Source organism: Hyla sarda, chromosome 2, assembly GCF_029499605.1.
Source record: "Hyla sarda isolate aHylSar1 chromosome 2, aHylSar1.hap1, whole genome shotgun sequence".
Lineage (NCBI taxonomy): Eukaryota > Metazoa > Chordata > Amphibia > Anura > Hylidae > Hyla > Hyla sarda.
This window is the reverse complement of record NC_079190.1, coordinates 353,659,428-353,679,877: the sequence shown is the minus strand read 5'-3', so window position 1 is coordinate 353,679,877 and position 20,450 is coordinate 353,659,428. Positions and strand designations below refer to the sequence as shown.

At 41.1% G+C, this 20,450-nt stretch overlaps 1 protein-coding gene across 2 annotated transcripts in view; it reads right to left on the bottom strand.

The window, feature by feature from the left end:
• CTTNBP2NL (CTTNBP2 N-terminal like) overlaps positions 1-20,450 on the bottom strand; it is an 80,515-nt gene that overhangs the window by 7,123 nt on the left and 52,942 nt on the right. For both annotated transcript variants that reach the window (XM_056558282.1, XM_056558283.1), the window contains exons 3-4: positions 6,795-7,028; positions 3,068-3,175 (exon numbers count right to left, since the gene is read on the bottom strand). In XM_056558282.1, coding sequence (XP_056414257.1) covers positions 3,068-3,175; positions 6,795-7,028 — 342 coding nt within the window. The remainder of the gene's footprint in view (positions 1-3,067; positions 3,176-6,794; positions 7,029-20,450) is intronic.

Below are 20,450 nucleotides of genomic sequence, written 5' to 3'. Positions count from 1 at the left end.
CTCTCTGGAAAATTCCTGACATGGACAGAGGTGTCAGCAGAGTAGGAGCAAATCCCCGTAGCAAACCTATCCTGCTCTGAACAGTTCCTAAAATGGAAAGAGGTGTCAGCAGATAGCACTGTGGTCAGACAGAAAGGAAATTCAAAAAGAAATGAACTTCCTGTGGAGCATACAGCAGCTGATAAGTACTAGAAGGATTAAGATTTTTATATAGAAGTAATTTACAAATCTGTTTTACTTTCTGGCACTAGTTGATTAAAAAAAAAAAAAAAATGTTTTCCAGGGGAGTACACCTTTACAGGCCAGCAGGTAGTCAACTAGAGACTACATTTGGGGCATTTACTGCCCATATACATAAACTTTCTAGGAATTATAAGCATGTGCGCCCTTCCCTGTCAGGTTGACAAGATGCCAATGTACACATGACACAGAAGGGCAGACATTGGACTGTACAAATCCAGCAGTACCAAGCCAATGCAAAGTAAGACTTCCATAAAAGGTAATAATTCCACTTTATAAAAAAATTAAAAAAAACATTGAATAAGATAGCACATACACTCATGGTCTCTTGGGATAGGAGTTAAAAGGGATTTTGGAGGACCTTGCTGTAGTGACATGTATTTTACTGATGGCTGGAGCCATGAGCGCTAACAATATGTGACCACAAACTGCACAATTTAGTAAACTGCACAAGAACATGTCTTCTTGAGCAAACTGCTTTCACAGTTTAAAACATGAAAAATATCAGAACAGCAGGAAATGGTGCAGTAGCTGCAAACTGCCAGGTCAAAAAACGCCAAAGGTATCGGATGGCCAGTCCAAATTAATGTAATTAATTCTAAAGGAGTAACCACCTTTTAGGCATGATAGTAAAACATGACTTTTAATGTTTAAGTTAAAAAAAGAAAGGGTACCAAAACACAAAAAAAGGTTTCAAAGTGTATATAAAAAAATCAAATGGCCTGGATTGGAGACTGATCGCGATATAGGATTAAATAGATGTAGAACAGATTAGAGGTTAATGGTTATGATAATTAGCGTAGGTGTGGATTGATGGAATAATCAGACAATATTGTTGGGACAAAGAAATAAGAAAGAGTAATCGTGCCCACCCTGATGTCTATGTCCCCCCAAGAAGTCTTTCCCTGCCTTTCGAGGGACCCATCTCCTTAACAGGATGGCCTCGACCACGGTGCCGTTCCCTTCCTGTCAACTAAGTGCACAGGATAAAATAAAAAACAGATGCAGGCGGGGAATAAAGAGATAGCAATGCAAATATGAAACTATTGTATAATCTCCGATCGTCTCAAATCCAGGCCACAGTGTATAAGGGAACACACGTGGATAAGAAAAAACTCACATAGGATGTCCACTGGATATATGAACCATCCTAGTTAGAATAAACTTGTTCCCTAAAAAAAAAAAAACAAGGCGACAATCCCCATGTATTTTACCGACGCGTTTCCCCCACTCTTGGCATAGAGGGGTTCATCAGGGATAGGGAATCGGGTACATCACCTGGGCCACAATCACCCCGGTACCACAAATTCAAAGCAGGCTAAACCAGATTAAACACAGAATATCAAAGCCACATGGTATATGGTGTTCAGGTAATAATAACCCAAAAAGGGGCTGCACAAGACATACACAGATCCCTTTGCACAATGTGATGAGCATAAAGAACACAGGATGGATGATACTTAGCTCAATGCCCCCATTAAGGGATGAAAAGGCCCAGGTTTTCCAGCCCGATCAGCTGAAGTGCCCAGTCCTACAGGCAGTGATGTCCAGACTGCAGGGTGGCAACCGGGTTATGGCAAGAAGGATGCCAAAGGATGGATACAGCGATTTTGGCATCCTTCTTGACATAACCGGATTGCCACCCTGCAGTCTGGACATCACTGCCTGTAGGACTGGGCACTTCAGCTGATCGGGCTGAAAAACCTGGGCCTTTTCATCCCTTAATGGGGGCATTGAGCTAAGTATCATCCATCCTGTGTTCTTTATGCTCATATTGTGCAAAGTGATCTGTGTATGTCTTGGGCAGCCCCTCTTTGGGTTATTATTACCTGAACACCATATAACATGTGGCTTTGATATTATGTGTTTAATCTGGTTTAGCCTGCTTTGAATTTGTGGTACCAGGGTGATTGTGGCCCAGGTGATGTACCCGATTCCCTATCCCTGATGAACCCCTTCTATGCAAAGAGTGGGGGAAACGAGTCGGTAAAATACATGGGGATTGTCACCTTGTTTTTTTAGGGAACAAGTTTATTTTAACTAGGATGGTCCAAATATCCAGTGGACATCCTATGTGAGTTTTTTTTTCTTATCCACGTGTGTTCACTTATACACTGTGGCCTGGATTCGAGATGATCGGAGATTATACAATAGTTTCATATTTGCATTGCTATCTCTTTATTCCCCGCCTGCATCTGTTTTTTATTTTATCCTGTGCACTTAGTTGACAGGAAGGGAACGGCACCGTGGTCGAGGCCATCCTGTTAAGGAGATGGGTCCCTCGAAAGGCAGGGAAAGACTTCTTGGGGGGACAGACATCAGGGTGGGCACGATTACCCTTTCTTGCTCATTTCTTTGTCCCAACAATATTGTCTGATTATTCCATCAATCCTCGCCTACGTTAATTATCATAACCATTAACCTCTAATCGGTTCAACATCTATTTAATCCTATATCGAGATCAGTCTCCAATCCAGGCCATTTGATTTTCGTATATACACTTTGAAACCTTTTTTTGTGTTTAGGTACCCTTTTTTTAACTTAGAAACAGTAAAAGTTATGTTTTACTATCATGCCTAAAAGGTGGCTACTCCTTTAGAACAGTTTAAAACATGTATGGATACTGCACAAGTATATAAACTATTAATCTATCAGCTAAATAGAGTCACCGTAGGCAATAAATACATATAGTTGTACCAATATTTCTTAGAAATTACCAAAGATTAATATTTCAACTAAAACCTATACATTACAAATAATGTAACATTATGCAAAACCATTGGTCAAGATGAGTAGTAAGTTCAATTAAAGAGAGAGTGATCTCCACCTGCTGAGCTAGTCGCTCCCTCTCTTTCTCTAGCATGTATGTGACATCATCCCCATCGGCTGCATCCTGAGCATGTCTCCTGCGTTCTTCTTCCAAGTCAAGGATAACCTGCAGCAGAAAGAGACAGAAACATGTGGAAGTCAGAAAAAACCTAAAGTGACACCTTTGCTCGTTCTTAACGGGGTACTCCGCTGCTCAGCGTTTGGAACAAACTGTTCTGAACGCTGAAACCAGGAGCTCTAGACTTCACAGCCCCGCCCCCTCATGACGTCACATCCCGCCCCCTCAATGTAAGTCTATGGTAAGGGGCTGTCACGCCCCCTCCCATAGACTTGCATTGAGGGGCGGGACATGACATCATGAGGGGGCGGGGTTATGACATCACATGCTCTCGGCGCCGGCTCCAGTGTTCGGAACAGTTTGTTCCAAATGCTGAGCAGCGGAGTACCCCTTTAAATCAACTGTGAAGACCCAGGCAGTAAACTTGGAGGATACAATGGAAAGCGATAAGATGTCCGAGACATTTCTAAAAGGTTTTACTTAAATAAAACAGGTCCCTGTACACTCCCTCTCAGCTAGCATGCTACCTTGGTGTCTGAACACCCTATGTAAGATTGGAAATAGCAGGAAATAGCACAACATGATTAACCAAGACTTATACTAGTGAAATAAGAGGTCATATTTTTCACATATCTGGGCCTAAAACATCTGCATTTTGGGAACCAAAGGGGGAAGGGGGGACTGTCAACCCCATGAAGGAGTAAGAAAAATATCACATGATTGAGGAAAATTAGTTTCTTTGATAGCAATCTCCAAGAAAGTCACTAGGGGGAGCCCTAGTAGAAATGGGAAATAAACGAGAAAACAAAAACAAATTGGATAAAAGAGCATTCTACAGTCACCTTCTATTGAACAAAAAAAGAAAAAGAAAAAAAACCCAAAACACTGGTATGTGTTTTAATATTTTACATTTTTTTTTGGTCAGTGGACAGAGAATGTATTAAAAAAAAAAAGTTAAGTATAGACTTGTTTATCATTTTTGGGTGAAAATTAGGGCTCCGTTTTAACCATAGGACCAATACCGAAAGCTGACTTTACATTTTACCCTAGTATGCATGTGTTCTGAATGAGGATAGGGGAAAACGCTGCAGCTATACACCTCTATGGCCCCTTTTACACTGCAGGTATCATCCTGTAAAAACCTCCATCATTACTCCCTTCAAATAGCCCTTAAAACGGCCGTCAAAAAATCCCATTCATGTCAATGGGATTTTTTGACCATCCTTTTGCATCGGGTATGTCAGTTTTCACTAATCTCCGTTATTTTTGCTGGCACAAAATGAAGGGGAAATAACGTCCGTTAAAATTTAACATTCAAGTCTATGGGAAACGGATGTTCACAAAAAAAAAAAAACATCCGTTATCAGTTACAGTGGTCCCTCAACATATGATATTAATTGGTTCCAGGAGAACCATCATATGTTGAAACCATCATATGTCGAGTACATATGTCTATGTAAAAATGGTAATTGGTTCTGGGGCCTCGGAACCACTGTATGTTGAATACATATCTCTATGGGAAACTGCTAATTTGTTCTGGGATGACCAGTGTATGGGGAGTGTTTAACAAAGCAGGGTGCCTCCAGCTGTTGCACAACTACAACTCCAGCATGCATCTACAGCCATTGACTGTCTGGGCATGCTGGGAGTTATAGTTTTGCAACAGCTGGAGGCACACTGATAGGGAAACATTGATGTATGGGGTGTATTGTGTGTATATGTATTGTATGTGATGTGTGACATCGCATACAGTACTGTACAGTTCTTTAAATACCTTCAGGGGGGACAGAATGTCCTCCATTATGATCCTGCCGACTACAGCAGCATCATATGTCGATGCTGCCTTCATACGATGGGCTCTGAGAGGCCATCATATGTTGAAATGATCATATGTCGGGGCCATCATAAGTCGGGGGGGGGTCACTGTATTGTCCTTTTTTTATTCCTTTTTTTTGGTACTGTAACTAGTACAGCATTACAACCAGGAATCACATCAAAAATAAAATAACGGACAATAATAGGTGATAACGGATGGCACATGTCCCTTATTTTGACAGAATGTCCGTTAAAATTGGTCATCAGTTATCATCCGTTGTATTCAGTTATTTTATCCATTTTTTTCATGACCCATTATTGCTGAGTAACGGATGTCAGAATGCAGGAACATAACTGAAATGTGAAAGGGGCCTAATGTTGGCTTTTCCTTTGCAGAACAAAAGTATTGGGCAAAAAGTATCACACTTCACCCTTCTCTCCCTCTTGGGGGGGGGGGGGGAAAGAAAGCCTCTATACAGTATAGATTGTCAATTGGTCCCGCTCAAAATGGCAGGTTCAACTAATGTGTATCGCTAGCCTAAACCCCACTATGTAAAAAGGATCAAAGCTCACTGGTTTACAGTTTTTCTTGCATCACTAGAATCCTCAGTTACAATAGGACATGGATTGATCGATTATAATCTGTGTACAGCTCTATGGAATATGTCTGCATCATTTATGATTTGGGAAATAAATTCAGGTGAACTCCACTTTAGCATACATTTAAAGGAGTCTGCAGTTCCAATCTACATAAAATGCAGAATCTCTTTGTAAACACTTCCTGCTGGATTCCTTTTACCAGACGATAGTGTAAAGGTTCAGTTGACTGTGGCACAGAACTAACCTGTTCGGTAAGTCTGTAGAGTGCAAATAAACTGCTTACAAACTCCAAAACAGAGCCAGAAGAATTTTTTTTAGTTCTAGGGTGCATCCCGATTAGTGCCTCAGACAAGGATACGTCGGCAGAAACTCAAAATCTGCTGCCAACATATGTGTCCAGTTCGGCACCGGCCCCATTCAATTAAATAACCCAAACATGGTCACCAAGGGACTATGTTTAGGTAATTTTTTGAGCATAATAGAGTTTTGGCTTGGATTAAAATGTGGCATACCATAAAACTTGAATATGCTCAGAGAATGACCCAAACTTAGTCACTAGGTTGACTATGTTCGGTTCATTGGATTGAATAGGGCCCTGGCCTAGTCGAGCACAGATACATCGGTAGCGAATTATAAGTTTCTGCCGGCGTATCTGTGCCTCGGAGGCACAAATTATGTTGTAAATGTCTTACTTTCTATGTGAATGGCAAAGTACCTATAGAACAAAATTTTGGTCAAAATGCATAAAAGATAACTAAAGGAAACTATTTATTGAAGCAGATTTTTCTTTTAACAATGTACTAAAAATATTTGGAATAATTTTGCTGTTTCAAACCTGGCAGTTTGTTAGGGATTAACCGATTGTGACATTTGAGGACTAACACTTTTTGTAGAGAGGTCATGTCTATCATACGCCTCAGGAATAAACAAAGCGGAGGAGGTGACATCACAGAGTTCTTGACATTCCATCCGGCTGACAAGGCTCAGACTCGCACACGAGGCTACTATTGGAAGGCTTTAGAAAAGATTTCATTGTGGACCCTAAACGTCAAGTATACTGTACATAATGCCGCTAGTATACAAATGCAGACAATCGTGACTGATCTAAAAATCATTGCTTTGCACACATCAAAGCTTCTCCGGACCCTAGATTGAAACCTTTCTTGCTGAATTTGCACAGTTAAAAGCCCTGAGGAACTTCCAGGACACCCGTGTAGAAAAGAGATAATGCATTCATATATCAAACCTTCACCTTTCTGTGTCTGCTCTCAGCTGCAGCCAATTGAGCCAGCATCCGCTCCTGCATTGTCTTGCATTGCTTCATCACTTCACTCAAGATGAACAAGGGATTGGAGCACACCGGAGGGGGTTTCTGTCCATGATTATCTTCCTTGAGGATCTCATAATCCCTCTGGAGGGCAAGCAAGGGGTCGCTGATGTTGTATTTGCCATAGCGCTCCTCAATGAATCGGTCTTTATGCTGTGCCTAGAAATCAATGGCAAACAAAAATAAATAAGAAACTAAAAATGATCAAGAATTAAGCAAATGTTTAAAATGAATTTTATCCATAAATTGAATGGTGGCACCAATTCCCTATGGTTCCATATTATAGACAGTGTGCAGAATTCTTGAAGGACAGTTCCCACATGATGTAGAAAGAAGAGCAGAAATAAGGCAACTGACATAGCAACAGTTTGTGGCTGTAGAAGAGAAACTAAAGAAACTGTCACGTGACTGGTATTTGATAATCTATTCTGTTGCGTTAAGTTATTCTATCTAAGACAACTCCTAGGAGGGACCCAGAGTCCTGCTTATCCCGTCCATACAGGCTAGCTCGCTGCCAGCCTGTTCTGTACCAGATGAATCTGCGTGGTCTTAAATCACATTTTCATCTTCACATAAATCTTAAAAGGGGTATTCCAGGAATTATTTTTAATTTGACTATGAAGTTAGTGTAGTTCATAATATAGTGCCTGTACCTGTGTGTGACGGTTTTCTCACAATTCTTATGTGATTTTTAACCCCAATATTTATTTTTAACAGCATACAAAATGACTGTTGTCTCAGATTTTTCCCAGGTTGCAATGCGGTCGAGACCGGACTCACTAGTCAGCTGATGACAGGGAACCTGTCTGCTTCAATGGGTGGAGCGATCGCTTGGTGGGAGAGAGATCAATCTGCAACTAATGCAACAGCTGTGGACACCCTGATTGAAAACCACAGGTCTTTGAATGGATGCAGCTCATTTATGTTTCAATGGGTGGGGTGGCTGATGTGTGGGAGGGAGGAAAATGGAATTGTGGGATTTGTAGTCAAAAAAATAAAGTCAAACAGGAAATACCAGTTCACAAAAATCTAGCCACAGTGTTATGGTAATCTCACAACATAGCCATTTAGCCCCAAGACAAGCGCATTTCCTTCCTAAGCATGTCCATTACTGTCTGCCAGGTACATACTAAAATCACCTTATGGTGGATAAGCCCTTTAAGCTGCTTTTAAAATCCACATTGTTATCTTCTATGCACTTTACTATCTTAAGTTCCCACAATACACTCTTCATTGACAACAACAGGAAACCAGCACCATCATTTGTTTTGAATGTCAACAGAGAAGAATACATTATATACTCCCAAACAAATGTATGAGATGGCAAAGTATGTAACAAGTTATGTAACATTTTACACAGATTGAATAAGTGCTGTAAAAATGTCCAAAAATAAAATTCTCCTTTAACTCATACGTCACGTAAAATCGATGGAGCTGGTAACAGCTCTTTAACATGTGGAACTGCCAGCCACCATTGTAATTTATTCAGACAGAAATGGAGAGTGTACAGTAGTCAGAGTAATGTAGCAGACTGGGTGGGACCGCAATGAGGATCGGCTGCGCATGTATAATTTCTCCCATAAACTCATGTTACCAGACAGCAATAAAAAACCCAACAGACACGATAAACTGGTTGCCACAACTGAGAATTAAAACTTAATCGTGATGCATTATACATTTATCTGTATAGGATCACACAGGAGTAAAGCAAAACCTATTCTGTATGTCTAAGACTGAGATGCCTGTCCACATAACACTGCCAGTCACAGAGGTATTTCCCAGAGTGCACTTTTACAGTGTTTGATACCCTAGTATACAGCTCTAATGGTAGTTTTTACAAGTTCCTACCCAAAGCTTCATAAGTAACAAACTTATTCTGGTGATGTACAGACATACATAGCTAATGACCATGTTAAAAGGCTCTTAGGCAGTGTTTCCCAACCTGTGGTTCAGGTATTACAAAACTACAACTCCCATCATTCCCTGACAGATGCAAACGCATTCTTATAAAACCTTAGAGAACCATTGTTGAATATTTGCTATTATGATATTGTGGTGTTCGAACATTATGCAAATATGATGTACATCAAAATTTAGCATCAACGCGGTTGCAATCGCCATGAAGCCCCACAAAGTCGAGTTGACCCCTCTTAGCTGTTATTTTAGCTTCTAATGGGTTCTTAAAATACTTAAAAGGGTATTCGAGCCAATAACAGTTATCGGCTATCCAGTGAGGATGGGGGGGATGCAGGGACAAAGAAGACTCTCATGCACTTTCCCACCATTGAGTGACTTGTCATAAAAGGGTTTATAAAGTTATACGTTTTTTGGCCATCAATGTATTATTACATATTCAACATAAGTTCAACAACTGAATAGGGCCTTGTAAACGTAGATCAAAATGAAGCAAACATTTAGTAATACCGCAGGACTAAGCCTATAAACAAAGTCACTCATTGTGCTCAGTGTTTAGCTTGCGGCATCTGAAGGCCCCATAGCACTGCAAAAGAACGCAGCTGAGACTTCCACCACACCCTTATCTTCTGTGTTATACAATCACGTATTTACTGCTGCTGGTAACCGCCCTGATCAAATGCTGCGTGAGGACCTTTGGAATCTATTGTACTATATTGGTGGGTGTGACATAGAATGTATGCTGTTGTTGCCCAATAAAGCTAGCTTTACTTCACAGCATCCTGCCTGCGTCTATCACTCACAGATTTTTCTGCTCAGGTCACTTGTACTAGTGATCATGCTACATGCTCTTCCCCATATGCTGTCAGGTTAGGTAGTATCTTTCACTTTTTATAGTTTCAGCCAAGTCACTATTCCATTTAAAGGGGTACTCCGCTGGTAGACATCTTATCCCCTATCTAAAGGATATGGGATAAATGTCCCATCGCTGGAGTCCCGCTGCTGGTGCCCCCCGCGATCTCCCCCAGCACCCTTCATTCTAAACAAACGTCAGGTTCCTGCGGCAGTGGTCGTGATGTCACCGCCACGACCCTTGTGATATCATGCCCCCGCCATTCATGTCTATGGAGGGGGCGTGTCAGAAGACACGCCCCTCCCATAGACATGAATGGAGGGGGCGTGACGTCACGAGGAGGCATGGCCGTGATATCACGATCACGGCCTCAGGCTCTGAGCGTTCTGGACAAAACGATTAGAACGCTGGAGCACCCCTTTAATGCAGTTTCAGCCCGCTAGAATAGATGGTGAATAGATGATTTACTGTGACAAAGCTGAAGAAGCAAAGCATAAAGCTCTATCATGTGCTTAGGTAAAACTGCCGTCCTATGGCTGGAGACTTTTATTGATGAATCTCCTAAAAAGTTCATGATTTTTTATATATTTCATACAGTAGTTCTAGAATACTACGATCAACCTGGAAAGAAATGGACCGTCACCCTGTACAGAAATAGCTCTTCACCCAAAATTTGTGTATAAACTAAACTGGTTAATTTCACCTACATACTTGGTTTAAGAGGACCTGTGACCAATCAATTTTATTTAATTTTTTTAGATTTTACTGTCATTAAATAGGATACGATGCCCTGATCACAAACAATGACTCCCTGCTGTCCATGAGTACTGTGCAAGCCCAGGGTGTTCAAGGGTAGCGTTATGCATATTAATAAGGTGGGCTGGACGGAGGTGGATCTGGCCTTCAAGGTGCAATAGGGGCTTGGGAATGCCCTGTGTTTAACAAGCCAGTTTAATCCAAAAAAAATAAATAAATAAATAAATAAATAACGGGCTTAATGGGGCAACTGAGAGCAGCAAAAAGTAATCTCCATCAGTGTTACCCACACTACAAGCCTGTACCAGGTGGTTAGTGCAGGTGATACTGGTGACAGATTCCCTTTATTCTTAACAATGAGATTGAATATCAGGTGATGAACAGGATTCACACCCCCTGACTGTATTTAATCCCGTCCATCACCTGATGTTTGACAGATTTATTCAATTGTCAGACATTATAAACCCACGTATCTCAGGAACTGAAAGGTGTATCAAGAAATAGTAAAAAGCAGTGAGATCAGGGCAGCCTACGCTAATGGTTCTCAGATCAGAACCATTCGGCCCATCTAGTCTGCCCAATGTCCTGAATACAAGGATCTAGGCGAAGTTTCAGTGTGGCTGGGAGAAGTTAACACAATGTCACCTTCTCAGTCAACTGTACGTAGTGGTCGCATTCATTTTGAAAGGCTCAGATATCTATATTTAGATGACCATTGAAGAGTTGTAGTATCACATACTTCACGAGACTCTACATTCAGATAATAGTAAAGGGCTAATGACTGAGCAACACGATCATGGCAAAAAGAGGTTAACCATTCTAATGACAGGATGCACACCGAGGGGTTAATCTAAAACAAATTCCATTTGGATTGCTTGGGTTCTTGTCTTCTAACTAGACAAGATGTGCTGCATTCTAAAGATGGCTTCACCTTGGTTGTGGTGCATTATTCTGGCTGTCATCTGAGCTCTGTTTACTACAGGGAGCAATTTTTGTGTACCAGGGCATCACACTGACCTAGGGATAACAACAAAATGCCATGTTTAGGGCTGTTAGAGGTATAGAACGCACATCACATGATTCTTACAGCTGCATATAATGTATAGTCAAGACTTTCCTCCCCTATTAATATCCACTTCAGCAGGAAGGACAACACAATGGCCTTGAATTACCTGGTTTCCATGCATAATAAAAATGTGGCTTTTTAACCCTTTGGAAGAAATTTTTTTTTCTCTGTTAGTTGAAGCACTTTCACTTAAAAGGCGTATTCTGGTAGAATTTTTTTTTATTTTTTATTTTTTTATCAAAAAACTGATTTGTAAATTACTTCTATAAAAAAATCTTTACCCTTCCAGTACTTTTAAGCAGCTGTATGCTACAGAGGAAATTTTATTTTTTTGTCTTGTCCACAGCAGGAGAAAATCCCCATAGCAAACCTATGCTGCTCTGGACAGTTCCTGACACGGACAGAGGTGTCAGCAGAGAGCACTGTGGACAAAACAAAAAAGAAGATTTTTTAATAGAAGTAATTTACAAATCTATTTAACTTTCTGGCACCAGTTAATTTAAAAAAAAGATTTCTACTGGAGTACCCCTTTAATGGAAAGTGCCATATAGGTGAGAGTTATATGAGCAGGATGTAATAGTTTGGTTTAGTCAGTTCCTTCTACATATTCCCTTTCAGGATTTACAGAAAATAATGAAATTATAGGACACGTTCACACCTTGCCAGTCACTGTTAGACAATGGAATCTCTTCAGAGACAAAGTCAGTAAAGTGTATTACTTGTACGGGGTCACATTGTAGAGTTGAAAAAAAACTGAGATAGATTAAAAAGTCTTAATACGGGGGAGAAAAACAAAAATCAACCTACCAGATGCCAGCTATGAAAAAACTAAGAAAAAAAAGCATCTAATACATATAACCAGTGTGACAAATAGGACATCACTCAAAACCCCACTAAGGTTTAGGATTCTACTTGTTACTCAGTTTAGACAGACTGTGGTGGTTAAATACAATGCATAAACTGGGTAATTGTGGGTACTGGAGTTGGAGATCATACCACCTACTTATCTTATTTACCATGTGGACAAATGTTGTGTTTTCCTCCACCGATACCAATGTTTTTGTTTCATGGGAACTGGCAAGCGTACTGAGGTCATGGGACCACAGAGGAGTTCCAGATGGGGTTTGTTGTTTTAATAAATAACCTAATGTCTCTTGACTCCTGCACACAGATTTACTTTTAATAAAATGTTCAAGTAGCTACAACAAGCTCCGCCATTCCATAGTCAACAGAATGGCATTACTGTATCAGCACTGCTAAAATATACAAAGTGCTTTATTAGGTCCTCTTTTCTTTCTGCCTGTGAAATTTTTTAGCCCATGGTTTTCCAGGCAAATAAGATTCAAGTCTCATCTAGATTTTCCCTCTTTACTACTGTGCAAGCTCAAGAAACCTAAGATAACTTGCACAGATGCACTTAAAGGGGTATTCCGGGCAAAAAACATTTTATACCCTAGCCAAAGGATAGGGGATAAGATGTCTGATCGCAGGGGTCCCGCTGTGAGACCCCCGCGATCTCCCTGCAGCACCCGCTTTATATGTGGGTGCTGAATCTCCAGTCTCAGAAACCTCTGGGTTTCCAGGACTGGGGACGGGCAGTCACGCCCCCTCCCATAGACATGAATGGACGGGGCGTGATGTGACATCACGTCCCCAGTCCCGGAAACCCAGGAGGTTTCTGAAACTGGTGATTCAGCACCCACATAGAAAGCGGGTGCTGCAGGGAGATCGCGGGGGGTCTCAGCAGCGGGCCCCCCCCCCCGCGATCAGACATCTTATCCCCTATCCTTTGGATAGGGGATAAAATGTTTTTGCCCGAAATACCCCTTTAAGTTAGTTACCAGATATAAAGGTGTATCTGGGAGGTTGCATCCATTATAGGTTATCCAAAACATCTACTATGGCATATAATATAGTTAATGGTGTTAGGGGTTTTCATAACAAATGATGGTCCCCAGGGATATATTTGTTTAAGTATTCCCTTTATTTTTTTTGGAGCAGTGTATGTTAATTTCTAGAATGCCTCTCTACATTTCTATCTTATCGTTGCTGACAGCTACCTGATCTTTCCTGATCTATTTTTGTATCTCTTCTCATAAAAAAGGTACAAGCGTCCAAAAGTCCCCCTATGACTACATACAATTGAACTACTTATATTTGCAGCACAGACACCTGAACCAATTTAGAATATGTAAGAACATAGCCTCTTATCTTTCCCTTAGCTAAATGGTAGGACATTTTTTAATGAAGACTATTTAGAAAGTTTTTTTTTTCATTCAGGAATAAAAAAAAAAATAAAATAAAAACCTCCATGAAAAGTGACCTTAGCCTGAAGAAATGCACATTCACAACACTTTTTGGCCCTCACAATCCTTGGTCACCCATATCAAAGAAGTGATCTCTGTTAAAGGGGTACTCCGGTGCCTTGACATCTTATACCCTAACCAAAAGGCTTGCATTGAGGGGCGGAGCCGTGTGGTCGCCGGTAATCAGACCTGAACTGATTACAAACGGGGTGCCGCGTGCAAGATCCCAGGGGTCCCCAGCGGCGGGACTCCCGGGATCAGGCATCTTATCCCCTATCCTTTGGATAGGGGATAAGATGTCTAAGCACCAGAGAACCCCTTTAAGCTGCATTCACATTACATTTGCTTGCTACGGCTGCCAGGTCCGGCTGGGAAAATGCAAAACCGGCAGCTCCCGTATCCCAGCCGGACAGGTGCCGAAACCCACTTTAATGAGCCTAACACCAGTCAGGCCCCATATCCGGTTTTGTGACCAGACTTAAAACTGGTATACTACGGTCACAAAACCGGATACGGGGCAAAAATGAGCCGACCGGAATCACTCTCCAACTCCGGTTGGCTCATTAAAGAGAATAGGTTTTGGCGCTGGTCTGGCTGGGATACGGAAGCTACCGGTTTTGAAATTTCCCAGCTGGATCCTGTAGTCGTAGCAAGCAAAGGTAATCTGAATGCAGCCTTAAAGGGATTATTCGTTTTAGCAACAATCTTTTTCTTTAGCATTTAAGCTATTCTGTAGCACAACCATTGTGAATTCAACAGATGAGACAACGTTCACCTTTTGTTCTTCACATGGGTACTGGATCCCAACCTCAATTCAGTGCTGAGTATATTGATCCATTATAGAGGTAATGTCCCCTTCCCACTTAAAATATTTTGGTGAAATACACCAGTAGTAGTTATAAGGAGCCACCAGTCAGCCTCATAACATACACCTAGGTCATATCTATACTTTAGACAACCAGGAACATCATACCACAGAAATAGAATATAATGTTTTACAACTCTAGGCAACTACTTTCTTCTTTGCTGACATTGTAAGCTTCACCATGTCCTTTTTATATCGTGTGTAAAGTACCATATAGATAGCAAACAAATCTAAATGAAAGTGTTAAAATGTATTTACACTGATTTGTTAACAAAGTCTTAGACATTTTCTCCCAGGATCCCTTTCACAGCATAATCATGCTCAGCGCCTCCTCAATCCCCCACCCCTCCCTACCTTTACTGGTTGATATACAAGACTCAGTACTGGAAACCAAGCCAAGGAGGGATGGGGGAGGGAGGAGGCATGCTGCATCTCAGCATGGTCTATCAGACTTGAGCCTTGAAAGGAATACTCAATTTCATAACTTTGTGAAGAGAAAGCTATCATCGTTTCATCTGCCCATGTCTGCAGCTCTGAGCAGGATACATAACGGACAGATTCCCTTTAAATTGCTTTTGTTCCATAAATAAGAGCAGGGAAGGAAACAAACAAAGGTACTGGAAGCAGGAGCAGTACATACTTCTGTATTTGAAAGAATGACAGGAAATGACTGGGGAGATGAGAAGTGGGAAAGTGCTTCCCTAAAAACTGGGAAACTTACCAGAATGGACTCTTTAGAAGACTAAGAAATTTTGAATGTATATCTACTGGCCACCATATTGAGAGTTGAATGTTAGAAGGTAAGAGTCAGCGTGGCACCTTAAAGACTCAATCCTATTATCTGAGATCAATAATTTGAAAAAACTGTGGTATTTCTCTTTTAAAGATGGGTCCATATGAATCATTAAAAAAAAAAAGTTCTGGAAAAAAACTATTTTTCACTCCCCTGCATTACCATTGTGAGGCTAAACAACCACTCCACTCCCTCTCTTTTCTGGAGTGCCTGGTTTCTCTGAAAAAAAAAACACTGGTCCTTAACTTCACTGTTCTACAGTAGTCGTGTGGACTATAAGTCACTATGGAACACAGGGAAAGGGAAAGGCAGCTGTTTAGTATCAAACTGGTAATGCTGGGGCGACAAATATAAATAAATAAAATATTTAAAGATGATGTACAAGTTATAAGTTAAAATGTACATGTTTGCAAAAAGTTTTTATTAAGGTTTTCAAATACAAGTACAAAATATCAGAGAAAGGGAGGATACTTCCCCAAAACCAAGGAACAAAAGAAGCAAATGGTTCAAAGTTGGTAACAATAGTAAAGTAACAAGCAATGAAGGCATAATCATGGGCAAGCCCAAGGTGAAGGTGTCTCTAACTTCAGCAACGGGAATGGGTGCAAAAGCTTTTTATATAAAGTAGATAATACCATTATAAGTATATTTGTAATATACATCGATTAAAAATGCGTATATATTTGGGTAAAAAAAATGCTGTCCACTGCCTGTCTTACACTGCCTGTAAGTCTCTGTGCAGAGACCAAAGTGCGGGCAGGACGTGTCCTCCGTGCCCAGAACCCTGCTTGCCCGCCGTGCAGAGAGCCCTGCTTGCCCGCCGTGCAGAGAGCCCTGCTTGCCCGCCGTGCAGAGAGCCCTGCTTGCCCGCCGTGCAGAGAGCCCTGCTTGCCCGCCGTGCAGAGAGCCCTGCTTGCCCGCCGTGCAGAGCCGTGCAGAGAGCCCTGCTTGCACGCCGTGCAGAGAGCCCATAAGAGATTTAGCCTTCTACACAGTCCCTCTTTCATTCTTTAAAATCACAGCCTTGCTTGTTCCGATTGGCTTCTGTTTATAGGCACAAACCCTACAATGCATTTGAGCAAAATCCACAAAAAGAATAAGAAAAAAGTCTATTCTTTTTGAGGATGCAAGAATCGGAATCGAGAAATATCTGTTCACTGTGTAAACAGCACAGTGGAATCCCAATGAAATTAATTGCAGAAATCTCGCAGTGTGAACTTAGCCTTATGATCAAAAAAGCAAGAAAAACTACCAGCAGCTTTCTGTAGTCTTCATCTGATTTGATGCGTACTATATACTGCAAATTGTTTTTATTTCAACCCCGTACATTCTAAAAAGAACATCATCCAATAAAAACATTTTATTAGCATGATAATGCCGACAATATGCTTCAACGATATAACTGTCAGAACAGACCTTTATATTTTAATTTAATTACAGGAAACAAAACCTAATAGCTTGTTCAGTAAGTGGTCAAACAAATATGTACGCAAATATGTTTATTGGCATTTATCTCTGCTTGCCATTTCTGTGCGGTATTTTACATTTTCTGACAGTAAGTGGTTTGATTGCATATTATTCATTATACTAAATACAGCTAAATCTTGTCTACATTTAAATATCTCTGCTCATAAATATCTCAGAACATAAAACTTAGACATCAACGTAAATAATTTAGTTAAACTTAATTAGGAGATCAGCAGGAAATTACACCTGTTTTCTCTGCTTGTGTATCCTACTGTAGACCGTGAATGGGGGGAGGCTCCTGATGCAGGTAGTTGTCTTGTTTTGAAAGCAGACCTAGAAACTTTTTTTTCTGTCTTTTTCTTTAGGAGAGGGGACACAGTGGGTACTTGGAAAATATTTATTTTGACTGTATTTCTTACATATAATTACAATAAAAGTATAAAAATATGATTAAAGATTAAGAAAATTTTTACTTTCTTTATAATTAAATGGGCACTGTCAGATGCAAAAACTTTTTATATGTTGTACATCTTGGCTAAACATTAACCTTTCTAATATACTTCATAAGAAACTGTCATTTCCTTTTTATAGAAATCATGACTTCTAAAATCATGGCTTTGTCCAAGCTGAAGCACAGGTATGGACAAAGTCCAGTAAGTGAGGGTGGGCTAGCACTCCTCTGTGCTCTCTCCTTTCTGATAGCACTCCTCTGTACTCTCTTCTAGGGATCAACCGATTATCGGTTTGGCCGATATTATCAGCAGATATTCACGATTTTGGACGTTAATCGGCAATTACCTTGCAGATAATGCCCCTCCCCCCACCGCACCACCCAGGCCAGAGAACGCCGCTGCCCCATTGCCTCCCCCATCCCTGGTTTTATAATTACCTGTTCCCGGGGCTACTTCTGGCTCCTGCGGCATCCTGTGTTACGCTGTGCGCTGCGCAATGACGAGTGATGTCCTCAACGCGACGTCACCATCAGTGCACACAGTGACAGCTCAGTAGGACGCCGCCGGAGCCAGAAGTATCGCGGACCCAGGGAACAGGTAATTATAAAACCGGGAACGGGGGAGGCAATGGGGCAGTGGCGGCAGTCTCTGGCCTGGACAGTGCGGTGTGGTGGGGGGTGCGGCATGGTGCGGTGGGGGGTGCAGCGTGGTGCGGTGGTGGGGGGCGGTCGAGGTGGCAGTGAGAGGACAGCAGGAGGACCCCAGGAAAGGCAGGGGGAGAGAAGCGGGTGGCGGTCTCTGGCACCGCAAAAGCCGCTGCAGTTCATTGATTTAACCCCTTAAGGACCACGGGTTTTTCCATTTTTGCACTTTCGTTTTTCCTCCTCACCTTTTAAAAATCATAACCCTTTCAATTTTGCACCTAAAAATCCATATGATTGCTTATTTTTTGCACCACCAATTCTACTTTGCAGTGACATCAGTCATTTTACCCCCAAAAATACGGCAAAATGGAAAAAAATAAATCATTGTGCGACGAAATTTAAGAAAAAACGCCATTTTGTAAATTTTGGGGGCTTCCGTTTCTACGCACTACATTTTTCGGTAAAAATTACACCTGATCTTTATTCTGTAGGTCCATATGATTAAAATGATACCCTACTTATATAGGTTTGATTTTGTCGTAGTTCTGTAAAAAATCAAAACTACATGCAGAAAAATTTACCGTATATGTTTAAAATTGTCATCTTCTGACCCCTATAACTTTTTTTTATTTTACTGCTTATGGGGCGGTATGAGGGCTTATTTTTTGCGCTGTGATCTTAAGTTTTTAGCAGTACCATTTTTGTATTGATGGGACTTTTTGATCGCTTTTTATTCATTTTTTCATGATATAAAAAGTGACCAAAAATATGTTATTTTGGACTTCAGAATTTTTTGGCGCGTACGCCATTGACCGTGCGATTTAATTAAGGATATATTTTTTATAGTTCGGACATATAAACATATGTGGTATCGCTGTGTGTGTAAATTTATTTTTATTTACATTTTTTTTTATGGGAAAAGGGGGGTGATTCAAACTTTTATTAGGGAAAGGGTTAAATGACACTTATTAACTTCTTTTTTACACTTTTATTTTTGCAGTGTTATAGCTCCCATAGGGGGCTATAACATTGCACACACTGATCTTATACCCTGTTCACTGCAAAGCCATAGCTTTGCATTGATCAGTGTTATCGGCGGTCGATTGCTCAAGCCTGCATCTCAGGCTCAGCAATCAATCGCTGAAGGGACATGCCGGAGGAAGGTAAGAGGACCTCTGCTAGTGTCCCAGCTGATCGGGACATCGCATTTTCAACTTTGAACGCCGCGTCTAAAGGGTTAATATCGCGTGGCACCGCGATCGCTGTCATGCGCTATTAGCCCCGGGTCCCAGCTTCAGATACATGCCGGGACCGACCCGATATGACGTGGGGTCACCGCGTGGGTGGCACATTACCGTTAACCACTTATAGACAGTTCCAGTTTAAACCCTAGTGCCCCCAAAGGGTCATTTAAATAGTTGGGGGGGGGGCACATGTTACTAAGACATTTTTTTAAACTGCCAATTGTCTCTATGAGTGGGGCTGACCATGGCCTACGTTACAGAGGGAATACAGTCTGACACCCATTGCCGAACCGATCCAAGTCAGCTCTTTTAAAGGGGTACTCCCGTGGAAAAACTTTTTTTTTTTTATCAACTGGTGCCAGAAAGTTAAACAGATTTGTACATTACTTCTACGAAAAAATCTTAATCCTTCCAGTACATTTTAGGGGCTGTATACTACAGAGGAAATGTTTTTCATTTTGGATTTCTCTTATGTCACGACCACAGTGCTCTCTGCTGTCTATTTTATGAACTGTCCAGAGCAGCATATGTTTGCTATGGGGATTTTCTCCTGCTCTGGATAGTTCCTAAAATGGACAGCAGAGGTCAGCAGAGACTCTGGTCGTGACAGAAGAGAAATCCAAAAAAGAAAAAAAAATTCCTCTGTAGTATACAGCCCCTTAAAAGTACTGGAAGGATTAAGATTTGTTTTAATAGAAGTAATTCACAAATCTGTTTATCTTTCTGGCACCAGTTGATGTAAAAAATAAAAAAATAAAAGAGAAAAAAGTTTTCCACGTGAGTACCCCTTTAAGACCCAATAGTTTCTGCAGCTAGCCAGTACTTGATGATCACATGATCACCAGAATAGGAAGTATGGCTCCTGCTCTGCGGTATACACAGAGAACTATGTATACAGTGATTGGGTATGTAGAGACAGTAATAAAACATCTGCCTTCTCTGTTCAGAGCGTGGCTCTCAATGGCAGCTGGCTTTCCACTCCTGCAGTGGCACAATTTCCATGCTGCAGCCGATTTTATGAGGATGTCCAGAAAGGTCCCTGCTAAGTAACCTGCAGACCCTGGACATATACAGTCTATGGGCATGTTACAAGGGGTTAAAAAAAACTCTGTTCTTTTCTTTTTTTCATTGTTGAACTGCATTGCAGAGAAAAACCTTGAACCTTTTACTGTGTTTTGAACACTTTTTTGTTAAACCCTGACCAAAATGAGGCCCAAATAC